Source organism: Poecile atricapillus, chromosome 33 (assembly GCF_030490865.1).
Source record: "Poecile atricapillus isolate bPoeAtr1 chromosome 33, bPoeAtr1.hap1, whole genome shotgun sequence".
NCBI classification, from domain to species: Eukaryota; Metazoa; Chordata; class Aves; order Passeriformes; family Paridae; genus Poecile; species Poecile atricapillus.
The window spans coordinates 2,463,737-2,490,327 of record NC_081281.1 but is presented as its reverse complement, the minus strand read 5'-3'; the positions used below and the strand labels follow the sequence as shown (position 1 = coordinate 2,490,327).

Here is a 26,591-nt window from a genome sequence, read left to right as displayed (position 1 = left end):
TTATGCAGGGAGCCTTGAGAACAGGACAAAGGCTGGAGAAATGGAAATGCTCCAGCCTTGGGGACCTCTGGAGCAGGAGCCCCCTGAACAAACAACCCCTGCAAAGGAAAGACTCCAATTTCCAGGGATTCCCTGGATTCCCCTGCTGAATCACCTGGCAGTACTACATAAAGGTATATTCTAACATTCCATTAACAAAACTTTAATGTTTATTGGAAAAAAGAGCAGGCTGTAACCAAACCCTTCAAAAATTTAGCATCTATGCAACTTTATTTGTAATCCTTGCTATTTATCCTATTTTCCCTATCTGCTGCTGCTGCTCTTACTGATTACATCATGGAGATCATAAAAACAAATCCTCGAGGCAGGGCTATTTCCTGGTGTTTGGAAAAGCCCTGGCACATCTCTCCAGCCACTGCATTTACATGCAGGTTATCACCAGGCTGGTTTCTAACTCATTTGGAAAAGTCTATTTTACTTTTCAGATCCTGCCTTGAGCTGTTCACAGCAGCGAGAGGTTAAATACAGTAAAACAACTGGTTCTAACAGGTAGGAAAAAATATAAATCCAAGCACCAGAGCACATCCAGAGCCTCATCTCAAGACAGACAAGACACCCAAAGCCCTCCACTTTGTACAGAAAAGAGACTAAAAACCTCCCCATTACTTTTCAGAAATGAATCTACTTCAAGTGAACATGGGAATTATCTTTCACTGCTGTTGAAACAACAAATTGGCAAACTGTGAAAGAACATTTTTTCCTGCTAATGGCCACAAAATAAAACCATTTCAAACTCCAGATACTTCAGCATCAGAGGTTACACAGAAACACAGCAGAGCACGGTGGTGCAGAGATGATGAAGCTTTTAAACACAGCTTAAATGTACCATGACTTGCAAATCACCCCACAGACACATCACTCACTTGCTTCGAAGGACAGTGCTCGTTCTTCTCCTCTGTCATCTTCCCACTCTTGGGAGCCCTTCTTGGCTGCTTGATGCTGGTTTTTATGGCAGGCCGGCAGACATAATTCTCCAGGTTCTTGGGAGGCTTTTTTGTCCGCTTTGCTTGAAGGCCAATCTTCAGTTTCAGGTTTCCCTCTGAGAAGTTTGTTTCCTTCACCGAGAATTGCTGCTGTGCATCGCCCAGAGCTTCGCTCTTGCCACTCTCCGCGTTCCCCTCCCGGCTCTTCTTCTTCCCGTCCTCCTCGTCCTTGGTGCAGCCTTCGAGCTCTGCTTCCCCTTTGCCCACCAATGTGCCAATGTTTACCACAGAGGGGCTTTTCCCAGAAAACCCTTCAGAATCAGAACCCAAGCCTAACATAGCAGTATTCCGAGGGTCCATCACAGGCGGAATATTTGCCTTCGGGTGATTTTAGGGAAGATTTACAGAGATATGTTCCTCAGAAGAGCTGTTCCACTATGGGCAGTCAACATTTTTCACTCTGTGGGGTAAAAAGACAGACAGAATAAACATGGATTTTCCATTAGAAATTAAATTCATATTAAAACAAATTAGAAAGCAAACAATTGTATTCCAGACAAGCACAGTAGCTGATGTTCCAAGACACCAACCTTCCAGTCACCTCCTTCCAAACCACAATTTATCTATAAAACACTTTTAAATGGTAAGTGAAAAATAAAAGGTATGTGCCTATTATAATTTCCAAATTATCCACAGGACACTTCAAATGATGGCTACAAATTTTAATATTGATCATCAAAGTAATTTTCTTATTTATAACCAGAGCCCAGTTAGTCCCAGTCTTGCTGCTTCTGAATCAACTGGAAGAGCTGCATCTAAGGAAGGAGCAGGCAAATGAAAACCATGAGAAAGCATCCAAAGCCCAGAAATATTCTGGTTTTAATTATCTGAGCCACCAAGAAAGTTGAGCTTAAGCCACATGTGCATCAGTTTACAAACACGCCACAAAATCCGCTTGTTAGTTAAGGACTTTCCACAATTCAGGAAGGAGGATGGGAGAACAGAAGCCAATCCCACCAAACATTCATATGCTGGTTTGTGCTTCCTGAAGCACAGGAAGAGGGAAGTCCACACTTCATCAGCCCAGACACTGTTAGAAATATAGAATTGACCTATTTAGCACAAAATAATAGAGGGAACACTTTCATCTTAAATACAACAAAAGTAAATTAGAGTCAACCTCTAAGTTTGTGAGGGTCCCCAGACCCTTGTGCAGCACTGACCTCCTGCTCACACACAGACCCCGAGCCCTGAGCTTCCCTCTCTGCCAGAGAACAAACCAACCTGTGCTCTTTGTAGCTTTATCATGCAGGCAAAAATCCCAAAATCCCAGAATCCCAGAGCTGTTTGGGCTGGGGGGGACCTTGAAGATCATCTCATCCCACCCCTGCCATGGACAGGGACATCTTCCACTATCCCAGGTTGCTCCAAGCCCTGTTCAGCCTGGCCTGGAACCCTTCCAGGGGCAGCCACAGCTTCTCTGGGCAGCCTGTGCCAAGATATCACCATGAAGCCATTCCCCTCTGCCCTGTCTCCAAACCCTTGGAAAATTCTCTCTCCATCTTTCTTGCAGGCTCCCTCAAGGCACTGAAAAGATATTTGTTCTGGGGGCATTCTAAGGAGAAAATGTTTAAATATCTTCAGCACTTAAATACCTTTATCATCTTTGAAATGAAATGGATCAGAAACAGGTCTGAAAAAACACAGATTTGCTGAAAAGTGTAACACAGGCAGCAAACCAGCCTGAAACTTCTGTCCTTATCTTCTCTACAGTCATTAAGGCTGAATTGTGAGGAACTGCATGCAAAGATGTCATGAACTGCCAAATGAGTTTCAAATAAAGGTCTCAAGAAGCCCAGCACTTTTCTGAGATGTTTGGCCCCCTGGCAGGTCAGCAGGAGCCCACTGGAGCACAGAGCACTTTGCAGGTCCCACAGCTCCCAGGCCACACAAGAACTGGGGAAGCAGCAGCAAAGGAGATGTTTTTGGGGTGGCTCTGGAGCAAAGACACTGCAGGGAAGGGAAAAGCATCAGGAATGTGAAAGGTGACACCAGAGAGCACCAAGGCAACTGCAGTGGACACAGGTTGGAGGACAGATGCCAGGATTAGTGGGGGGAGAAGAAATGCTGCTGGGAACACCAGATGCAGCCCATCACAAAGCCAGGCTTCCCTGGCTGTGTCCTCAGAGAAAATAAACTTATTTCCATGTGTTCTGTGCACATTATTCACGGGGTTTCTATCTGCAGCTCTGGCTTTCCAACTACGCACATCCTCAGAAATCAAACCTGCAATTATTACTCATAAGACCAGGGGTAATTAGATAAAATCTCCATTTTATAAGGAGAAAAAACGGGTAGAGCAGTGTGACATGGACACAGAAAGCGAGTCAATGGCACTGCCCAGTTCAAGGCCCAGTTAGTCCAACAGCCCATCACCAAAAATGGGCTTTTTCATTTATATCAATCTCCAAGGAAAACTGGCCAGCAGGTAAACAATTCTGAACTGAAGCCTGAATTTGTATTATTCAAGTCCAAGCAAAGGGACAATCCCACATGCCATCATGCAACTCTCACATCTGTGCTCACACAACTATTTCCTTCTCTAGTGACTGGGGTGCAGAGCAGTGACAATACTGCAGACATTTTCCTACAAATAAAATTAATTAATCAGCTTCAAATATGAAACCAACTGCAAGAAATTGCAAAACCCAAAGTGCACGGTGGGAATCAGAGCAAAGGAACTATGTTCATATCCTACTCTGTGCTAAGAGGATGGGTAACTATCCAGAAACAAAGTCACTAAACTGATGGCTCCCACAAACACAGAGCAGGGCATTTATTTATCCATTAATTGCTCTCAACACAGACAAAAAAAATGCTAATCCTGGCCCTAATCACCATTTTGCCTCGATCACTGTAATCTTCTCACAATTCCCCAGTTACCCCACTAATTCACAGGATAGGTGTCTGTCACTCCAAGTTCATTTCCCTGAACCCCCACGTGCTGTTTCCTCCCTGCCTTATCAAGTCCAAGCTTCCTGTCACTGTCTCCAAGGTGTTCTCAAGCGTACCTTGGCTCTTCCCTTGCTCGGAGCTGTTTCCCCAGTGATGCCACTATTTGTTTTCTCTTCTCACTTTACTTTCTCTGTGCTACTCCTCACACTCCGTGTGCCTCACTCGCTGCAGGATCTGTTCCACTCCTCCTGCAGGTTGTGCCTTAAAACCTTGTGGATGTCAAAGCAAATGAGCAGCCAAGTGGTGACAGCCACAGTTCAGAGGCAGCTAAAAAAACCTGCACAAACTTACCCCAAAAAACTCTGATGTTTTGGGACTTTAAAGACCTAAAATGATCATATTTAACCATGTGAGATAAGGTACTTATCCGTGCCTCTGCTTTCCATGTTAGTTGCACAAAGTTACAAGTCCTGTTCTGAATTATCCTACATTCATGGGATCTTAGGTTAACAAAACTTTTGCTGGATAGAAAACCATCCAGTACCAAATCCCTGCATGGCCTCTCAAGTGATGAGCAAGACATGTCCTCACCACTTCCCTACAAAGCAAATCACATCAAACTCCCAGCCCCTCAGTTCTGTAGATTTCAAATCCCTCCTGAAATTGTTCTTCCCAAAAAAAATTAACTATGAAGCATTTTAGCATCTGTTTTGACACCTGGAACTAAGTGGTGTTCATTAATGGTTTGTCTAATGCCACACACAGTTTTATTCATCCTTATTCCCCTGGTGTCACATCCCAAGCCCTCTCTGCCCATCAGCTGCTAAGATTTCTGTTCTTCTGATCCTCTGCTTCCCCAGAAAGAAAATGCCAAGTGTTGATTCTGCTGCCAGATTCCCAGATATGTTACCCCACATCCCTCAGCAATAGTAACTGAGATTTCCCCCTCCGTTCAATTTAGGACGTTGAGTTCATTCCTGGTGCTGCTTTTGTTGATAAAAAAATACTGTCATGTCATATTTGGAAGGTGAATAGTTTTATTTCGGTTCTTTTCATTGCTTCAGCTCCAAGGAACATTAAAACCAATTCAGCTGAGTGTTAGAAATCCCAGAATATTACTACTAACTCTATGGCCTCCCACAGTCCCCTCTCAAATTCCTTGTCTACTTTTCTTTGCTAAGGAAGACAGCTACCACACCCAGAAAAGAGAAATAAAAAGTGGGATAAAGCTTTACAATATTTCTCTACATCACAATCCTTGAACAGGGGAAACAGGAGCTCAAGGCCCCTGGATCACCTGCACAAGCATCCTTAAAATGTTTAGAGATGGAGGCATCAGGAATAAGGTTCCTGTTTGCGTTACAGGGGGTAATAAATGAAACACTTTCCAATCAGAATCTGCTGGATGCGTTTCTGACAGACAGAAATCCCAGGGGATCTGTCTTGTCAGGAAGAATATTCCACAGAACTGCTGGGAGCAGAGGCCACGCTGAGGGAAAGCAGAGCAGGACAGGAGTTTTGTGGGAAGAAAGGCAGAGGACAGACAGGAGAACACCCTGAAAGTGTGCTCTGGTGGGAGGAAAATTGGGAAGCAGAGATAGAGTTTCTCCTGGTTTTTAACCTGGCCCCAGCTGACACCCTGACTGCAGGTCTGGAATCACAGGGCTGAATTTGGAGGTGCAGGGTAATTCTGTCAGTTCCCTATTCATATGCAAATAAAAGCAAAATTGCTAAAATCTGCATAACCAACCCGTGTTTGATGGGAGCAAAGGTTCCTCCACCCTTAGGCTGCGAGTGCCAACATCAGCCAACGCTGACTGCCGAGGGAAAAGCAGTTTGGGAACTCTCCTAAAATATTATCCCATGTGCTACAGTGTGAGTCAGGAGCTCCCTGAGAGGTCTCTACATCCAGTGCCTTCCAGGGGATTTTTCTGGACAAATCCCATTTATTTATTTCCATCCACTAAAAGATAAGGGTCACAGCAAACCAGCACTTCTCCTTTAACTCCAGACAGATTCCTTTGGTTATTCCCAACCCATCCCAGTGCCAGAATGGGCACACCTGTGCCACAGGTAATGGACAGAAAACCAGGGAAAAACAAAGATTTTGCTTTCACAGAACAATCACAGTAGGTCTCATGACAGATTTTTTCCCCCACCTTTGCAAGCTGAGGATGGGACTCATGACCTCACCGAAGTGGGAGAATGTGTCCACAACAGCACCAGCCCTTCCAACAGCAGCAGAAATTAATTTAATTTTTAAAAAGCCAACAATCCCATAGACAACAATATCTATTTAAAAATACCTTTAATTCAGTAACTACATGTGCTATTGCCACTTTTCTCTTGTGAGAACAGCACTCCCATTTTTACCACTATGTCTGTCTCTTCCACCAAGGAAAAAAACTGCTTTTTATATCCTTCAGGACAGTTTAAACTTCTGAAAACAACTGGAAAAAGAAAGCTTCTTCTGGAAATTGTAACTCAAATTTTGTCACTGGTTATTATCACTCAAACCTTTTTAGGCAACTGCCGACTGCCTGTAGCAATGAAATCAAGTCCAAAAAGAAGTTGTGGTAATTTTGTCTTTTAAACCAAGATGTTTCAGACTTAGAACTCTTCAAAATGAAAAAAAAAGAAAGTCTCTCTTTTATACTCTCAGACAGCTGAGAAAAGCTTTGAGTAAGAACACTTCTTAAGAACTCAAGCAGGCAGACAGATGATGATTTTAGAGCCCATCTCTCCCCATATGTTCAAGCAGCTGCCAGAACTTCCCCGTTTCCCACAGAGGCACCAGGGATGATCCCAAGGTCCTGAAGGATGACCACGGGAAACACGAGTTTTACAGGATTCACCCCAAAACCCCAACACCTGAAGGTGTAACTTAAATTACTGCAAGGACGACAGCCAAAACAAACCAGGAAAGAAGATGCACTGCTCCTGAAAATGATAACTGAGAGATTTCAATGGATGAGGGTAAAGCCACAGGTTCTGTCCCTGCTCCCAGAGCTCCCACCACCTCCAGTTTCCTTACTGGCTCCTGACAACACACAGCTAGGAGAGTGAATGCGTGTCCTGAGGCCATCGCATGGAAACCCACATTCCAAGCAGCTTCCAGTTCTCTGCTACATAATTAACAGGGTGAAGAACCACAAACCAAGGGCCAAAACCAGGAATCACAAAGTCAAGGGACCACGGAAGAGAGAAACAAGGATGGGAACACATTTTGGCTTTTGATGTGAGAGATCAAAAAGATATCAAAAAAGAGAGATAAGGCTCAACCACCTAAACCCAAATTCACGGCCAATAAAGCTAAAACAGGACTAAAAATACAATGAAAGTAAAATTTCAGAAGTATGATTTTGGAGAAGGGGGAAGACAAAGTCTACAAGACGCTGACCCAGTAAACCAGCCAGCATGCCAAAACCCAAAAAACCACATAAATATTTAGCAGGGAGACCCCCGGCTCCGTGCCCCGCATCCCCCGCCCGTCACACGGGGCAGGAGCCCGGGGAAACACAGAACTTCGGGGATGCGCAGCCTCGGGCACAGCCCCGCTCCGCAGGGAAGCGGGGGCCAGGAGGGGCCCCGGGGCCGCTGCCAGGTGACACCGCGGCCCCGCCGCCCGTGCGAGCGGGGCTGTCAGGCTCCCGCACCCCCCGGGGGCTGCCCCGGCCCCGGGCCCCGCCGCCGCTGCTGTCACCGGGCCCCGCCGCCAGCGGGGATCCCCCGCCCCTCGCCGCGCTCCCTGTCAGGGATCCCCCGGTGCCTCCCGGTGCGGGCCTGGCTGGCAGGGACTCCCCGGCCCATCCCCGGCTGTCAGGGACCCCCCGCCCCGCTCCCCGTACGGGTCCACGCTGCGCTCCGGGCCCTGCTGGGGATCCCCCCCCGCCGCCCCCGGGGATCCCCCGCCGTCGCCGGGGATACCCAGCGCCCGCCACCGGGCCGGGAGCGGGGGGTGCGGTGTGGGGGTGCGGGGGAGGTGCGGGGGGGATACGGGGGAGATGCGGGGGGGGTGCGGGGCGGCCCCGCGGCGGATCCCGGCGCGCCTCCCCTCCCCCCGAGCCGCGGGCCTGAGGCGGTCCCAGTCCCCGCCCGCCCGCCCGCCCGCTCCTCACCGTGTCAGCGGCAGCGCGGCCGGGGCCGAGCACGGGCTGCTCCGCGCCGCATCCCCGCGGCCGCCCGGGCGCGGACGGGGCCGGGGCGGGACCGGGACCGAGCGGCCGCCGCGGCGGGGCCTGAGCCGAGCGAGGCGGCGGAACCAAAATGGCGGCGGCTCCTGCTCCGCCGCGAGCGAGCGCACGGCCACGCCCCCGGCGGCGGCCACGCCCCCTCCGCGCCCGGCCACGCCCCCAGCGCGGCCGCACCCCCGCGGGCAGAGGGCGCGGCGGTCACGCCTGGCCACGCCCCTTTGGCCACGCCCACAACGCTTTGGCCACGCCCATCAAAGCCACGCCCCTTCTACACAGGCCACGCCCACCGGGAAAAGCCTCGGGAAAGGGAAAAGCCGGGAAAGGAAAAATCGCTTTTCTGCCCCAAAGTGATGCAGGTGGTTTTCTCACCCACAGAGCCATCTTGCCTTCAATGCCACACCCACGCAATTGCCAGTTCACGGTCACTAAAGTATTTTCGTGGATCTGGAATCATGGGATGTTAAGGGGTTGGAATGGACCTTAAAGGCCATTTAGTCTCAACCCTCCTGCCACAGGCAGAGACATCTTCCACCAGATCAGATCACGCAAAGCCTCGTCCAGCCCGGCCTTGGACACTTCCAGGGATCCAGGAGCTGCCACAGATTCTCTGGGAAGCCTCTGTCAGGCCCTCCCCACCCTCACAGGGAGAAATTCCTTCCTAATACGTGACCTAACTTTTCCCTCTGTCAATTTGTACCCATTGCTCCTTATCCTATCACTACGGTGTCTGACCAAGAGTCCCTTTCCATTTCCATGTAGCCCCTTTAGATCTGGAAGGTGCTGAGGTCTCCCCAGATCCTTCCCTTCTCCAGGCTGAATATTCCCAACCCTCCCAGGCCTTTTAGCTACGTTGTTGTCCCCACTAGACTTCCTCCAATTGTTTCATATCCTTTGTATTTTGGGAATGATGGAGTGATGCTCACAATATCTGATGGGAATTACTATAGCCATTTGTAATTGTGGTTAAATAGGGTTTTAAAACATTGTCTGCCAGGAATAGGAAAAAATTAATTTTAAAATCGTATTACAGCAATGTGTATATATAAACCCAAATGAACAAAAATCGCTGCAACTAAAACACCCATAGTAGAAAGAAATGTGAAGTTTTTGCAGAAGCACAGATTTAAGCTGTCAATACCTGAAAACCTGGCAATGAAACCATGAACAGCAAATTGCTTTTGCACTACGCATGCAAAATTCAATACTGAGGATCCAGATGACTCCTCAGAAATGAAAAACAGGCTGTGCCTGAGCCAGCACCGTGACCTGGAAGCCAAGAAGGCCAACAAAATACTGGGGGCATCAAGATGAGCATTCCCAGCAGGTCAGGGAGTGATGCTGCCCCTCTGCCCAGCCCTGGAGGCACCTCTGGAGTGCTGTGTCCAGCTCTGGATCCTCAGCACAGCAGGGACAGGAGCTCCCGGAGGGTCCCTGCCCAGGAAAGGCTGAGGGAGCTGGGGCTGCTCAGCCTGGAGAGGAGCCCCAGCTGAGAGGGGCCTCAGTTCTGGCTGTCCCTGGATGTTCCTCTCTGTCCCTGTGTCTGTCCCTGGATGTCCCTGGGTGTTCCTGCATGTCCCTGGCTGTCTCTGGGTGTCCCTGGCTGTCTGTGGCTGTCCCTGGGTGTTCCTGCATGTCCCTGGCTGTCCCTCTCTGTCTCTGGCTGTCCCTGAGTGTCCCTGGCTATCTCTGGGTCTCCCTGGCTGTCCATGTCTGTCCCTGGCTGTCCCTGGATGTCCCTGGCTGTCTCTGGGTGTCTCTGGGTGTCCCTGGCTGTCCCTGGTTGTCCATGTCTGTCCCTGTCCATCCCTGGCTGTCCCTGGCTGTCCATGTCTGTCCCTGTCCATCGCTGGCTGTCCCTGGGTGCAGGAGGGGCAGAGCAGGGCCAGGCTCTGCTCCAGGCCCAGCAGTGGCACCAGAGCCATGGGCAGGGACTGAGCCCAGGATCTGCCCTGCACAGGAGGCAGAACTTGTGCCCTGGGCAGTGCCCAGCCCTGAGCAGAGCCCAGAGAGGCTGTGGATCCTCCTCGCTGGGGAAATCCCAGACCCACCTGGCCTCAATCCCGTGTCCTGTGCTCTGGGATGGCCCTGCCTGCACCAGATGGGACCCACAGCGCTTCCTCCCCGCCCGGCATTCTGACTTCATCCATCCCCTTCTGAAAACCTGGCGACGAACCTCGAGCAGCTTTCGCGCTGCACCCACCAAACGCGGCGCGGAGGGGCCGGCCGGGATAAAATTAATTAAACAAATTAAGGCCGCTCGTACAGAACCCTCAGGTAGAGGAGGCCACGCCCCTTTTGACCACGCCCACGCGTTCGCGCCCATCGTGACCACGCCCTTTCTGTCCCTCCGCGCCTCCCGTAGCGGCCGCGTCATCGCGGGGCTGCGGCGGCGCCGGCGGCGGGAGCGGCCCCGGTGGGCCCCGGTGAGTGCGGGGGCACCGCGGGTACCTCGGACACACCGCGGGGCCCTCGGGAGCGCCGACCGCTCCCCCCGCTCCCCCCGCCCAAGCGGCAGCGCTGCTCCGGCTCTGCGTGTGACCGGGAGTGGGGAACGGAGCCCGCGGCAGCACGTGGGAGGCACCGGGAGGGCCGCGCCGCGCTCGGTCCTCAGCGACCGGGCGTTGTTTTTATTTAACCTGGAGAGCCGAGGCGGTCTGGTCGCTGATGGGTGGCTGTAAATGCACCTTTGGGGTTGTCTGCGTGATTTTTGGTGGTAAAAGCACAGAGATCCGGTGTTGCTCCCGGTGCACCGGGGCTGTTGTGAGCCCGGCCCGGTGCGCTCAGGGCAGCGGCCCCGGTTCCCAGCTCCTTCCCCGGGGACAGAGCCCAGAGCAGCCCCCGCAGCCCCCTCGGCCATTCAGGGACTCTGTCAGAACCCTCGCGGTGCCCAAAATTAACCGCAGGTTTTAAAAAGAATTCAACAGCAAGTTTAAAAAAAAAAATAAATAAACGGGATTTTTAAAAAAAACGAACACAAAGTTTAAAAATATTAACAGAATTCAGTCTTTGTGACTCCTTAATTTTTTTCTTGTGGAAGAAGCTTTCCCATCCTTGCTTTTTTAGCAGCTAAAAGCCAACGATTCCCACGTGGAGCAGGATTTCTCCTCGCTGTGCTTGTACCAGCAAGGCACAAAACCCCTAAAAATTCCTCTGCAGGATGAGATCTTCACTCATTCCTGAAATAGCAACAGCGGGGGGTTGTTTTTCCCTGTGTTTATTTTAGTTGAAGGAATGAAAGCCGTTCTCACAGCGTTCCCTGTGGGGTTGTTTCCCCTCCCTGCAGTAACAGGTGGAAATGTTGTTTTTGTGTGCAGGTGAAGCAGCTTCGTCTTGCTCTGCTGCAGGGAACCACCACTCCCAGCTCCTCCTGAGGAATCCAGGTAATTCATATTCCCTGAGGAATCCAGGTATTTAATATTCCCTGAGGAATCCAGGTAATTAATATTCCCTGAGGAATTAAGGTAATTAATATTCCCTGAGGAATTAAGGTATTTAATATTCCCTGAGGAATCCAGGTAATTAATATTCCCTGAGGAATCCAGGTATTTAATATTCCCTGAGGAATCCAGGTAATTCATATTCCCTGAGGAATCAAGGTATTTAATATTCCCTGAGGAATTAAGGTAATTAATATTCCCTGAGGAATCCAGGTATTTAATATTCCCTGAGGAATTAAGGTAATTAATATTCCCTGAGGAATTAAGGTAATTAGTATTCCCTTGGAATGCAGTTTCTTGCACCCAGGAATTCTCAGAGCCTTGTTGGGCACTGTCAGGGTTTTCTCCTGGGGAAGCTCTGTGGAAAAGGCCTTGCAGAGGTGGCAGATGTGACATTTTCACTCTTTATTTCTGCATCACAGCTGCTCAAATGTTTTGTTTTGGGTTTTTCCTCCTGCTGTCGGTTGGAAATGTGCTGGTAAATGATGAGGATGGAGCTGGAGACACAGAGGCACCTTCAGTCTCTGCATTATTCCAATTCCTCCACTGCTGCAGCTCTGACATCTCTTAACAGCTGCACTCAAAATTCCTTTCCCAGACAATCCCAACAAAAGACTGTTCTCCTCACTAGGAGAACTTAATTTACAAAGTAAAGGTATTTTGTTTTTCTCTTCATGTCTCTGAGTAAATTCCACATAATTAAAGGAATAGTTTTTATTAGTTTTATTTATACTTATTTATTTATGGAGTGATTTTTCATTTTAAACTATTTCTAATTTTTTTTTTTGGATGGCATGGTTTTTATTCTTATTTTATTAATAGTTTATCTTAGGCAAGTGGTGCTGATCACCAGTTTGTGTTACTGCAGAGCATCTGACACTTGGTCTGAATTATTTCTGTGTCTTTCAACACAAACAGTTCTCTCCCAGCAGAAAATAATCAGCAACAAAACCAACTGAAATACCCAATTCTGTTCCTGCAGGAAAATGCTGAGAAGTCTGAAAGGACTCGTCTGTCGCTCTCTGAAGGTGAGTCCTGTAAGAGCCTGGTGCTATTTCCAATATTTCAATTTTCCCATGGCCTGGAATGACAATTTACAGCGGTAAAAAGTGAAATTCTTCTTACATTTGTCAGCTAAAACCTCTAAATTGGGGGTGTAAACTCCCACTGTGGGCTGAGGAAAGAGCTGGTGCAGCATTTGCACATTTCCCTGAGGAGTCTGGGGAGAGGGAGCCTGGATGCTGAGCTCCTCCAGCTTCCACTCACATGTTCCTCAGGAACAGGGATTATTCCACTTGCTCTGCACGGCTGGAATGTCCACAGGGAGAATCCACCAGCCTTGCACTGATCCTGTGGGAAGAGTTTTTCCAGAAATGATGGAATTCTGTCCCGAGCTGGAAGGGAGCCACAGGGATGGTGGAGTCAGCTCCTGGCGCTGCCTGGACACCGCAAGAATCCCACCTGGATTTGCTGGGAGCTCCAAAGACTCCTTGGGGCTGTTCCCATTCCCTGGAGAGCCTGGGCAGTGCCTGAGCCCCCTCTGGGGCAAGAACCTTTTATTTCTTTTCATTTCCTGAGCCAAAAACTGTCTCAGTGGCTGGGTGTAGCCATAGCAGCTCTGCTCACAGCACCCTGTGTTATCCAGAGTTATCCTTAAACCCTGAACAGCAGCAGCACCAGCGCTCCATGGCTCTGGAATTGCTTCCTGATGGAAAAGAATTCCGGCTGTGTCGTTTGCTGCTGCCTTTTCCAGCCTTTTCCCCGGAGCACAGCGATGTGAGGAGCGATGGGGGTGGCTGCAGCTGCCTCCTGCAGCTCTGTCTGGGCAGGGCATCCCTTCCTGGGCAGCCTCTGCAGAACCAGCCCGGCGTTCCCGAGGGTGGGATCCGTGGAATGTGTGGGAACAGCCCAGGATCCATGGAACACACGGGAACAGCCTGGGATCCATGGAACACATGGGAACAGCCCAGGATTCATGGAACACACGGGAACAGCCCAGGGTCCATGGAACACACGGGAACAGCCCAGGATCCATGGAACATGTGGGAACAGCCCAGGATCCATGGAACACGTGGGAACAGCCCAGGATCCATGGAACATGTGGGAACAGCCCAGGATCCATGGAACACATGGGAACAGCCCGGGATCCATGGAACAGCCTGGGAACAGCCCAGGATCTGTGGAACATGCAGGATCAGCCCAGGATCCATGGAACACACGGGATCAGCCTGGGATCCATGGAACAGCCTGGGATCTGTGGAACATACGGGAACAGCCCGGGATCCATGGAAGACGCAGGAACAACCCGGGATCAGCCTGCAATCCGTGGAACATGCGGCAACAGCTCGGGATCCATGGAACATGTGGGATCAGCTTGGGATCCATGGAACAGCCCAGGATCCATGGAACATGTGGGAACAGCCCAGGATTCATGGAACACATGGGAACAGCCCGGGATCCATGGAACACACGGGAACAGCCCAGGATCCATGGAACATGTGGGAACAGCCCGGGATCCATGGAACACACGGGAACAGCCCGGGATCCATGGAACAGCCTGGGATCTGTGGAACACGCAGGATCATCCCGGGATCTGTGGAACATACGGGAACAGCCCGGGATCCATGGAACACGTGGGGACAGCCCGGGATCCATGGAACATGTGGGATCAGCTTGGGATCTGTGGAACAGCCCGGGATCCATGGAACAGCCTGGGAACAGCCCAGGATCTGTGGAACATGCAGGATCAGCCCAGGATCCATGGAACATGTGGGATCAGCTTGGGATCCATGGAACAGCCCAGGATCCATGGAACACGCGGGAACAGCCCAAGATCAGCCCAGGATCCATGGAACACGCGGGAACATGTGGGAAGAGCCCGGGATCAGCCTGGGATCCATGGAACAGCCTGGGATCCATGGAACACGCGGGAACAGCCCGGGATCATCCTGGGATCTGTGGAACAGCCCAGAATCCATGGAACACACAGGATCAGCCCGGGATCTGTGGAACACGTGGGAACAGCCTGGGATCAGCTGGGGGTCCATGGAACGTGTGGGAACAGCCCAGAATCCATGGAACACACAGGATCAGCCCAGAATCCATGGAACGTGCAGGAACAGCCCGGGATCATCCCAGGATCCATGGAACATGAGGGAACAGCCCAGAATCCATGGAACATGCAGGATCAGCCCGGGATCATCCCGGGATCCATGGAACACGCGGGAACAGCCCGGGATCATCCCAGGATCCATGGAACATGAGGGAACAGCTCCACCTCATGGCTCGGGATTCCCGATTCATCTCGGGCACCACGTGATGGTTCGCTGCCATTTCAGGGATCCCGGGAATGCCACTCCTGGCCTTGGGCAGATGGAAACTTATCCCCAAATGCAGCGAGGATGGGAGAGCCCCATGGATGTTCCTGGCATTCCAAAGCCGAGGGATCCAGGCTGAGCTTTTGTTCAGGAGGAGGAGGAGGAGGGATCCAGGGGCACCTCGCTGCTCTAAACTCAGGACATCAAAGCTTCAGCAGGGGCGTCCTGAGCCATCTGTGGTGGTTTAAAATGTGGATTTTCCAGGTTGTAAATGGAAATAGTGATTGCTGAAATGTGAAATCTGTATCTCTGGAACTCGGGACAGCTGTGAGCAGTCACTCACTGCCTGTGCTGGCTTTGTGGCACCTCAGAGAGCAGCAATTCCCTTTCCCAAGGTGCTCAGAGCTGCTTCCACACACACAAAGCTCCAGAGCACCAGGAGGGGTTTTGGAAAGAGCTGTTGTGCTAAGGCTGCAAGTGGAATTGTAAAATAATGTCACTGCAGGGTCACTTACAGATGGGATGTGCTGTGTTGACGGAAAAAAATAGAAATTTAATGTGTTTGGCTACAAGACCAGAGGATTTGACTTCAGGACAAAGTCTCTTCACACTTTCATTCTGACTTCCACTCCCTTCAGAGAGCTCATGAGGAGCTGGCTTGTGTCCTACAGAGATTCCAGATCCTGCTGAGCTCGGTTTGGGCTTTTTAAAACATGAGATTGCTAATATTGATTTGATGAAGCATCATTCAGCTCAAGGCTGTGTCTGGACATCCCTAAAATCTGAACACAGAGAAGAAGTTCATCCTTGCTTCGTTTTCCTTCAGCTCTGCTGCTCAGGGATAAGGATTTGTGTGATAGCCCTGGGAAAGGATGAGCAGGGAGCTCTCCCAGCAAAGCTCAGCCCTCACACTCACCTGGGGCTTGAGGAGGAGGGAATGTGGGATCAGAGAATCATGGAATGGTTTGGGAGGGACACCTTCCTTAGGCCAGGCTGCTCCAAACCCCATCCAAGCTGGCCTTGGATCAGGGATCCAGGGATCCTGGTCAAGGAATATGAGAGTGACTCTGATTCCAGGCTGGGGGTGACTTAGGGCTGACATTTTTTAGGTGATCAGGTGACAAGAGTCACCTTCTGTATTTATTCATGTATTAAATTGGCATCTTTGTGTCTTGCTCAAGGCTATAAATTGTCATCTCCGTGGATTTTAAACTAAACAGAGCCAAATAAGCCATCCTAAAGGATCATTTGGATTTGAGGAGGAAAAAGGCAATGTGGGAACAAGATGTGTTGGGTGATCTCCTTATTTGCACTGCAGCTGTTTGTTCCAGAGGGTCCAGACTGGTTTCATTCCTTCCCTCACAGGAAGGCAAGTGTCCAAATGCATTCCAGACATCTGGAATCTGGGTGATCCCACTTTCACTGGAGCCCTTGTGGCTTTGCAGTGGCCCCAGTGGGGTGGCAGCAGAGCTGTGTCATGCCATGGGGAGCTGAGACAGCTGTCCCTGGCTCTGAGCTTTGCATTCTGCTGCTCTCACCCAGACAAAATAGGAAACTGCTGGCTCTGTTCAGCTGCAACTGGCCCTGTCAGTGCTGTGAGGGGCTCTCAGCTTGTCCCAGAGCCTGTCTGGAGGATGCACTTTCTAAATCATTGACAAATGTTTGTGTTTTCTTTCACCACGATATAATAAAATGCTTGTCCTGCCACTGCTCACTTTCTTGCCTGTTTTGGCTGGGCTTTGCAGGCAGGCTTCAGCAGTCTGTCTGGGGAAAAATGAATTAATCAGCTTAGCTGGCTGTTTTGGTTTCTCAGCCACGTCTGTATCCTAATGCCAGAGTCTGGATGCAGGGACACAGTCAGGGAAATCAGTGCAGGGAGTGTAATTATAAATATCAAACAGTGGGCAGAGCTGCACTAATCCCTGGGTAATTGAGGTGATTATGGATTGCTAGACAGCCTGAGTTTTCAGGGTGCTGCCACTCCTCAGTGTAGGCAGAAACACGATGGGCACTTCGCAGCAGTGAGGCCTTAATGGCTGGATGTGGGATCTTCAGGAATTTTGTGGGGTAAAGCTCAAGGTGCAGGGCTTGGCTCACTGAGGTGGCTTCAGATGGGAATGGTTTCCATGCAGGTATCTAAATGTGAAATCTGGTTCTACAGCATGTGGGTTTATGTGATGAATTTCCATGCTAATGATGAGTTTTCATTCTGATTGCAATCAGAGTTCAGCTCTGGGTTACACGTGCCACGAGCGCTCAGAACAGACTCCCTGGCTTGTTTTTCACCGACAATCCTTGGCTGCTGAGAGCTTTGTTGTGTCTTTGCCTTGTTCTCCCCTCAGCTGGACCATGGCTGTGCCCTCCACACGGCAGCCAGGGATGGGCTGAGCTCCGTGTCCAGCCAGGATGTCCCAGCAGAGAGGCCCCGAGCAGTTTTCCACACCAGCGAGAGCGACCCGGTGAGTGGCTGTCCCTGGGGTGTCCTGGGTGCCACCAGGGACCATCCTGGGAGCAGGAAAAGGGGGTGCTCAGACCTAACCCAGGGATCCAACCCTGGCTGTACAGGGTTGCTCAGGATGGGGCTGCTCTGCCTGAGAGCTCCTGGGAGCAGGTATTGATCCCTTCTCCAGAGCTGCACAGATCAGAGTGTTGGAGAAGCTGGGATGTGGCTTAGGCTGTCATCAGACACCGTTCATTTCAACTCCAGGGTTATTCTTCTTCCCTGGAAGAGCCTCCCTGAGCTGGCTGTGAAGGGGATGAAAACCACACCCCAGATGACCTCAGCACGGCTCTGCAGCATCACAATTCCAGCCTCACTCTCTGTCTCGAGCACAAAATGAAGGGGAAGAAATGAATGGAAGGAGCCTTTGAGGTGGCTTTTCTGCTGCCTGTGTAATTGGAGTCTCTCGGTGCCGATTCCTCCGGGGTCTCTATGGAAACGGCAGCGGGAGATGATCGGCTGCACGTGACCCGGTGTCTCCATGGATTGCACAGCACAGGCCAGATGGCCACATTGTCCCCACTGTCCTGTTCCTGCCTTTTTGTTGCCAAGCAACTGGCTCTGGCATTCTGACTTGTTCCTGAGCTTTGGCATGGCTTCGGCCGTCCCCAGGCTGGCTGGGTCACTCCAGCAGCAAATCCTGCTGCTCCCCAGCTCCTGCACCAGATAATCCCATTTAAATGGGGCTAAGAAAGCCACTAAACACAAAATTTTTCATCAGAGTTTGTGTACCTTTCTGTTAGCAAAGCTCCCTGAGGATAAAGATACTGACCCACATGATGTAGAGGAGTGGAGGAATTTGCCCAAAATCATGCAGCAAGCCAGGGGTGAAGCTGAGAATGAAAATGGGCTCTGGAGTCCTGCTCTTGTGTTTGAGCCGTGGGAAACCACAGGTTGGTCTGTGTGCAGCATGTGCAGAATTCCAGGGAATCCACAGTTTGAAATAAGCCTGAAGTGTCACTTCATGGTTCTCCTCAGGTGATGCCTCCTTTCTGCAGGACACCTTTTGAACAGCCAGGATTTAACATTTCCCCCTGTTACAAAGATTTCCTGACCATTAAACCCAAATTTGGCAGCTCCAGCAGCTCCAGCATTCCTTGAATCAGGAGTTCCTCAAATCCTGCAGCTGTGTCAAGGTGGAGCACGGAGTCCAGGACACTCCAGAGCCAGAAAATTCATGGATATGCAACAGCAGCAGTGGGCCATGAGGAGTCCATCAAGAACTGGGAAAAGCCAAATATTCCTGGCCAAACAAGGAGAAGTCACACCTGCACATAAAAATGCTCACACATAAAGTAAAGAAAACAAGGAAATTGTTATATTTGTTGTTGTGCATGCCAGTTTTTATATATATCCAGAATAAACAGGAGGATGTTTTTACTTTAAATTCATGGTAAAATGCAGAGCAGAATGAGATCTAAGCTTCAAAGATTAGCACAAAACTGCTCAAAGTCACACAGGAAGGGCTGTAGAATAGTCTCTATTTACTGTCCTAATCAGACAGGACACAAAAATGGACAACTTGGGCAGGAAGAAATAAGTAAGTGCTTTGCAGGTATTGCATGGCAGGAAAAGAGAATAATGAGGGGGGAAATCAGGCATTAAATTCTCAGATCCCAGTGACAACAGCTCCTTGCTGTCATTATGGTGAGACCTGTAGAAATAAATGCAGCAGGATTCAAGTCCAGTGGAGGAATAGCCCTGATCACTGAGGTCAACACAAAGGACTGGAAATTATTGCCCCAGAAAAGGAGTTTTTTGGAGGTTTTAAGCCTCCAACCCCAGTAACCAAATGGGACCATGGGAATTACTCCTGGGAGGGAGCAGCCCAAGGCAGAAAACAGCATTTTGTCACAAAAGAAAGTGAATATGACACCAGCAGGTAACTCAGAAGGGTGTCACACCCTGTTAAGGTTTGGGGGGACTGGTGAAAGGTGAATTCATGGAGCACAGGGCCACTGGTGCCCCCAAAACACCACGGTTCGTACAGGAGCTCAGGGAATCCCTTCATTATTTAGTGCCAGGTGGGATCTCCTTTCTTTAGCCTCTTCCAAAGCAGCTGCCAGCACTGTCCTAACCCCCCAATTCCTGCTCTGTCTTGCTCTGCCCCCCAGTAAGAGAATATTGTCTGTGACTGAGCACTGCCTCCATCCCACCCTCCCAGGCTTCCAGGAAAGAGGCATCACCAGAGTGACAATTCCCATTTTCCCTTCCAGGCCAAGCACACGGAGCAGCACGAGGCTCGTCTGTACAACATCCCCCTGGAGGAGGTGAAGGCTGTGTTCCCCCACGGGCTGCCCCATCGCTTCCAGCAGCAGGTATTCATTCCAGCTTGGAGGGAATGCACAGAGAGCAGCTGGGGCTGCCCCTGGATCCCTGGAAGTGCCCAAGGCCAGGCTGGATGGAGTTGGGAACAGCCTGGGACAGTGGAAAGTGTCCCTGCCATGGCAGAGGGTGGGATGTGATGATCTTTAAGGTCCCATGCAACCCAAACCATTCCATGACTGTGGGAAGAACCAGATCCATTGGTGACTGTGATGTTTTCCTGTTGGAATGAGGGGGAGCAAGAGTGCAGTTATTCCTGGCCCTCACTGTTGTTTTCAACATCTAAGAGATGTTGAAACCCAGAGCAGCAGCAGAAAAGTCTGAGGGCTCCACCTCAGGCAACCTTCATTCCAGTGTTTTCCATCTCTAACATCCAAGCACTTAATGAACTACAGAAATATTTTCCATGGCTATATTTCTGTGTGAAACAGGCTGTCTCATGAAAAATCAGTTTATATCTGCAACAAAACAATCTTGTCTCCTGATCTGTGTGGTGGAGCTGTGCTGGGCTGTGCTCTGTGAACAGCTGGCTGCCTGAGTCAGGAACACATTCCTTACCTGTGCATATCCAGGTCACTGAGTTGGATTCATGGCCAGCCCGCTCAGCCACACCCCAGTCTGTGGGAACAGGGTGGAACAGCTGACCCAGAAAACACTTTCTGGGCACAGGAAGGACAAGAAAGTCCTTTCACTGAGGGGAAGCAGCGCTTGACCAACCCTGGGGTGCTGCTGGGCAGAGCTGGGGGTGTTGGGAGGCTGCAGGCAGGGATGGAGCAGGGCTGGGGGCAGCTGTGCTGGGGCAGCTCGTGGCATCTCGGTGCCATCTGCTCCTTCCTCAGATCCGGACCTTCAACGAGGCGCGTGTGATGGTGCGGAAACCGGCGCTGGAGCTCCTCGCTTACCTGAGGGGCTCCAACTTTGCCCACCCTGCTGTCAGATATGTGATCTGTATCCTTTAATTTGGGGGTGGGATGAAGAGAAACACGAGCAGTTTGTGCAGTTAGAGGGTGTTTGTGTCCCTGAGCTGGTGCAGTCTCCAGGAGGTGGTGGTGCCACATGGTCTGTGGTCAGTGCAGGGACTTGGGGCACTTCAGGAAGCTCAGATTCCTTTATTCCTTTATTCCTTTATTCCTTTATTCCTTTATTCCTTTATTCCTTTATTCCTTTATTCCCTTATTCTTTTATTCCCTTATTCCTTTATTCCCTTATTCCTTTATTCCTTTATTCCTTTATTCCCTTATTCCTTTATTCCCTTATTCCTTTATTCCTTTATTCCCTTATTCCTTTATTCCCTTATTCCTTTATTCCTTTATTCCCTTATTCCCTTATTCCTTTATTCCCTTATTCCTTTATTCCTTTATTCCTTTATTCCTTTATTCCCTTATTCCTTTATTCCTTTATTCCTTTATTCCTTTATTCCTTTATTCCTTTATTCCTTTATTCCTTTATTCTCTTATTCCTTTATTCCTTTATTCTCTTACTCCTTTATTCCTTTATTCTCTTATTCCTTTATTCCTTTATTCCCTTATTCCTTTATTCCCTTATTCCTTTATTCCCTTATTCCTTTATTCCCTTATTCCTTTATTCCCTTATTCCTTTATTCCTTTATTCCCTTATTCCTTTATTCCTTTATTCCAGCTGATGGCACAGACCTACAAACAGGGTCAGGGCATGGGGCTCCTCAGCTCTGCTCCGTGGGGTGGGGCACAAGGAGAAGGAACTCTGCAGGTTTTGATGAGCTCTGAGCTCCCTGTATGACCTTTCTGGAAGAATCACAGTCAAATACAAACTGAAGTGTTTTTTTCAGAGACTTTCCTTGACAGTCCTTGTTGGAGATGGTGAGAGGGGAACAGGGAAGACCATGACCCTGTGCCATGTGCTTCACTACTGCTCGAGGCAGGGCTGGCTGGTGCTGCACATCCCGGATGGTGAGAAAAGCAGGGCTCTGTTACCACACCAAACACCAAAAGCAGCTGCTCCAGGAGCTGTGGGATAGCCCACCACAATCTATCCTTGTTTTCCCTTAGTGGGGAAAGCTCATAAAACACAAAGCCCCCAAATAAAGTAGAGGATAACTATTTATTTTCACCTGCTCACACGTGCTTTGGGTCAGTCTGGTTTTCTCCATTGTTTGGGGTCTGTGTGCCCTCCTCTGATCTGAGGGAAGAGTTCTCCAGTCAGGAAGGACTGGATCCACCTCTGGTGTCCCAGCACAGGAAGGACATGGGCCTGTTGAAATGATCCAGGATGATCAGAGTGATCAGGGGAGCAGCTCTGCTGTGAGGAAGGACTGGGAGAATTTGGATTGTTCAGCCTGGAGAAGAAAAGGCTCTGGGTTTACCTAATTGTGGCCTTCCAGGACCTAATGGGGCTACAAGAAAAATGGAGAGGGACTATTTACAAGGGAGTGATGTGGGGGAATGGCCTCCCACTGCCAGAGGGCAGGGTAAGATGTCACATAGGGAAGAAATTCCTCCCTGTGAGGGTGGGCAGGCCCTGGCACAGGGTACCCAGAGCAGCTGTGGCTGCTCCATCCTTGGATGTGTTCAAGGCCAGGTTGGATGTGGCTTGGAGCAGCCTGGGATCATGGAAAGTGTCCCTGCCCATGGCAGGGGCTGGATGATCTTTAACCCAGCCCAAACCATTCCATGATTCTCTGACTTTTCTTAACAGAGCTGCAGAAAAAGGACAAGCAACACAAACACCACCCCCACCTCATACCATTATTTTGACTAAAAAAAAAAATTTAAAAAAATCCAAACAACTGTTTTATTTTGTTCACAGCTCATCTCTGGGTGAAGAACTGCAAGGAGCTTTTGCAGTCTTCCTACAAGAAAGACCGCCTGGATCAGCCTCTGCAGGCCTCTGTCTGGCTCAAGAACTTCAAAACCTCCAATGAACGTTTCCTGCAAGAGGTTTGTGGCTGCAGACCCCACCCACTGCCCTGTGCTGGACCTCAGGTGCTGTAGGAAAAGCACTTTACATCCCCTCTGTGGGGATGGCTGCTGGTGGTGGATACTCCTCCCAGATTCTGCAATCCAGCCTTGCTTTGCCTCCTTTCACCCCCAATCTAATCATAGTTTTCTTCCCACAGATAAAAACACAAAAAAAATACATGTGGGGCAAACAAGAAAGCACAGAGGAGGGCAGACCTTTGGGGGAAGTGGTGGAGCAGGTAAGGAGCAGCCACTGCTGCTGGTGTGGTCTCACCTCGTGCCAGAGGATCCCGTGGCTGTGTTTGTGGAACAGATTGCTCCTCAGAAGCTTAGAGATGTCAGTCCTGGGGAATAGAAGGTGTCTCCCTACCAACAAAAGCTGTTGTTGGAGGATGTGGTGGGTCTGTAAAGAAAACTGTACAGAGAATTTGGACAGAAGACAAAGTTAGAACTTGAAATTCTCATGTTTTGATGCTCAAACTGCTCCTTGGAAAGGAAACAAAGAGGTTGTTGCCTGTCAGTTTGTCTTCCCCTGAGGAAGAGCAGCCCAAAAGCCACCAGCATCACCCCCTAGCAAGAAATGCAGGCTGAGCTCTGTGTCCTGTGCTCCCCACAGGGTCTGGCTCGTGTCAGGAGTGCCACTGATGCCGTGGGGGTGGTGCTGAGGGAGATCAAGCAGCAGAGTCACCGCGGCTCCTTCCGGCTCCTCGTGGCCGTGGACGGCGTCAACGCGCTCTGGGGACGGACCACGCTGAGGAAGGAGGACAAGAGCCCTGTGAGGATGATGCCTTCTTGGGGCTACCTAACATCAGACAAAATTAAGGGAATTCATTCCCTTAATTAAAAAAAAAAAAAAAAAAAGCAGTTATATTTATTGAAGGACCTTCAGGTACTTTTAGATCTTCCCTAAAATGGATGATGGGTCATGGGTTTTATAAGTTTGGTTCATTTGCATATTGGGAGTTAATTTTCCAATTACAGCTTCAGGTAATGAAGTAATTTACCCCAAATTTGTTCCCCCAACTCCCTTTTGTTTCCATTTCCTGAGGCAGTGAGGTCTCCTTGGTTCCCAGGCCTGGAGAGGAATTGTTGTCCACCCAAAATGGGAAAGCAGCAGCTCACTGTATATGGAGTTTAGAATTATTACAAAGAATTGCAGGATTACAAATAGATAAAAAATATAAAAGCTAAAATCCTAAGGCATCATTCCTCCCCTCATCATTCCCCAGAGCTCTGCCCTGATTCTTGCTGCAGGGGGGAACAGGGAGGGTGTTCGGTTCAGTTTCAGTTCTGTGGCAAACCCTGAAAATATTCAGGCTTTGGAGGGGCTGGAAAGGTTCATATCGTGCTTTAGACGATTTTTACTGAATTTTTACTGTCTCTCCCTGAGACAGAAGTGCAGGTGGGTGTTGTTGGAGAGGCAGGGCCTGGGTGTTGCTCAGTGCAGCATGACTCAGGCTCGATGCTGCAGGGCTAAAGGAAAGCAAGGTAAAAAAAAACCGTGCCTGAAGGATACAAACGATCCTGCCAGCCTAATTGGAAAGAGGGGAATTGATGTAGGAGCTGCTGGCAATAAAAAAGTGATGCAGACAATCTCCACCAGGTTTCTCCCGAGGAGCTGACGCTCGTGCACAACCTGAGGAAGATGCTGAGGAACGACTGGGTGAGTTCCAGCTCTGCCTTTGTGTCACTCCCAGCACTTAAAGCTGCCACGAGCCCAAAGCTGCGAGCCCAGCACTGCTGAAGGAGAGCACAGGCACAGCATCAGTGTTTGTGGCACCACCTGAGGAGAAGGAGAACAGCTCGAATCTCTGGCAGCTTTTCCTGGTTCCTGATTCCCCCCACAGCTTCCTCTGGTGTAGGACCCTGAGCTGGAGGTGTTGGATGGTCCTTGGGACAGTTTGGGTTGTGATTTTTTTTAACTAATGAGAACTGGTTTCTGAACAATTTGCTGTAGGAGATCAACTCCTCCTGCTGCTTTTTCAGTCCCCTGGATGCTCAGAGCTAAAATGAGTAGGCTTCAGATTTAAAGGTATATAAGAAAGTCCTTTCTCAAGTATTTCACTTGTTTGCATAGAAAACCCATATTATAGGTAAGGAAAGTTTTAATGGGAACATGAGCTGTGTATTTTCCCTGTGCTCACATGGACTTGGAGCAGTCAGGATTAGTGTGGTCAGGAGCATTATAAAAAGTTAATCTTGTAGAATTTTTGAAGAATCCAGACCCCAGAATGGGATCCTAAAGCCCACTCAGTCCCACCCCTGCCATGAGCAGGGACACTTTCCACTGTCCCAGGTGCTCCCAGCCCCATCCAACCTGGCCTTGGGCACTGCCAGGGATTCAGGAGCATCCACAGCTGCTCTGGGCATCTGTGCCAGTGCCTGCCCAAGCTCACAGCCAGGAATTCCTCCCCAGTATCCCATCTAACCCTGCCCTGTTACTGTGAAACCATCTCCCCTTGTCCTGTCCCTCCATCCCTTGTCCCCAGTCCCTCTCCAGCTCTCCTGGAGCCCCTTTAGGCCCTGGCAGGGGCTCTGAGCTCTCCCTGGATCCTTCCCTTCTCCAGGTGAGCACCCCCAGCTCTCCCAGCCTGGTTCAGAGCAGAGGGGCTCCATCCTGGAACCTTTGTGGCCTCCTCTGGACTTGCTCCAGCAGCTCCATCCTCCAAGAAGAAGATGCTTCAGAGGTTGATCCTAAACTGGGTTTGCAGCTAACAGGATTTTTTATTTCTGATCTGCCTTCCAGAGTGGAGGTGCCATTGTGACCACTCTCAGCCAGACTGGCTCGCTCTTCAAACCCAGCTCAGCCTACACTCCCCAGGAGTTGCTGGGAAAGGTGAGTCACGGCCTCTTTTGGGTTTTTTATCCTCTTCACATCAGGAAACAAACAAAAATCTTGTTTGGTGAGCTGGTTCTGTTGAAGGGACGCTGTTGAGGGTCTCTGTGGGTCACACACACCTTTGGGTCAGCAGTGCCCTGACAGATCCAACTGTCCTGGGGTGTGCCAGGCACAGGCAGGGGACTGTCCCTGCTCTGGGCTGGGGCAGCCTCACCTCCAGTCCTGGGAGCAGTTTGGGCATCACAGTAAAGGTCTGAAGCTGCTGGAGAGCGTCCAAAGGAGAGACAGGAGGGTGGTGAAGGGTCTGGAGGATGAGGAGCATCTGAGGGCATTTGGTCTGTCCAGCTGGAGAAGAGGAGACAGAAAGGGGAGACCTTGGGGATCTGCAGCGCTGGGTTCTGCTCCCTGTGACCAGGACAGGACCCAGGGAAACGCCGGGCGCTGGGGCAGGGCAGGGTTGGGCTGGGTATCAGGTAAAGGCTCTTTTCTCAGAGGGTGCTGGGGCACTGAACAGGGAATGGTGACAGCCCCAGCTCTGCCAGAGCTTGAGGAGCGTTTGGACACAGCTCCCAGGCACAGGCTGGGATTGTTGGGGTGTCTCCATGGCCAGGAGTTGGACTGGATGATCCTTGTGGGTCCCTTCCAGCTCAGGATATTCCATAACTCCACGACAGAGCTCTGATTGAGCTCCCAAGGCGTCTGGGCCGTGTCCCCACCCAGCCCCGCCACTGACCCCGACTCGCCTCCCTTCCCAGGAGGGCTTTGACGCCTTGGACCCCTTTGTGCCCATCTCGGTCCCCAACTACAGCCCGAGGGAGTTCGAGAGCTGCTACGGCTACTACCTGGAGCGCAAGTGGCTGCAGCACGAGAAAGGTCAGTGCCCGAGGAGGGGACAAACCCCGGGGCCGTGCTCGCCCCATCCCTCCCTCCCTCCTTCCCCCTCTCCCCCAACCCCTCAATCTCTGTCTCTCTCCCTCGCAGCGCACACGGAGGACGGGAAGGCGGAGCTGCGGTTCCTGAGCGGCTCCAACCCTCGGCAGCTGGACCGGCTGGCGGGGCCCCTATAGCGCAATAAAGGCTCGGTTCCCCGGCTCTCCGTGCCCGTG

At 50.4% G+C, this 26,591-nt stretch overlaps 2 protein-coding genes across 4 annotated transcripts in view; one reads left to right on the top strand and one right to left on the bottom strand.

Moving 5' to 3' along the window:
• ASH1L (ASH1 like histone lysine methyltransferase) overlaps positions 1–8,218 on the bottom strand; it is a 55,828-nt gene extending 47,610 nt beyond the window's left edge. For both annotated transcript variants that reach the window (XM_058860258.1, XM_058860259.1), the window contains exons 1-2: positions 8,057–8,218; positions 924–1,443 (exon numbers count right to left, since the gene is read on the bottom strand). In XM_058860258.1, coding sequence (XP_058716241.1) covers positions 924–1,343 — 420 coding nt within the window. In that variant the 5' untranslated portion in view covers positions 1,344–1,443; positions 8,057–8,218. The remainder of the gene's footprint in view (positions 1–923; positions 1,444–8,056) is intronic.
• Positions 8,219–10,467: 2,249 nt separating this feature from the next.
• DAP3 (death associated protein 3) lies at positions 10,468–26,574 on the top strand. Of its 2 annotated transcripts, none has more exons than XM_058860405.1 (14): positions 10,468–10,554; positions 11,446–11,511; positions 12,551–12,596; positions 17,228–17,344; positions 19,602–19,703; positions 20,550–20,658; positions 21,546–21,638; positions 22,495–22,625; positions 22,805–22,885; positions 23,263–23,421; positions 24,250–24,309; positions 25,393–25,482; positions 26,241–26,358; positions 26,467–26,574. In XM_058860405.1, the coding sequence occupies exons 3-14, from the start codon at positions 12,555–12,557 to the stop codon at positions 26,550–26,552; spliced, it is 1,188 nt and encodes a 395-aa protein (XP_058716388.1). In that variant the 5' UTR covers positions 10,468–10,554; positions 11,446–11,511; positions 12,551–12,554; the 3' UTR covers positions 26,553–26,574. The 2 variants fall into 2 exon arrangements, with proteins under 2 accessions (XP_058716388.1, XP_058716389.1); XM_058860406.1 differs by having other exon boundaries at positions 10,488–10,554; positions 12,487–12,596.
• The last annotated feature ends 17 nt before the right edge of the window (positions 26,575–26,591 follow it).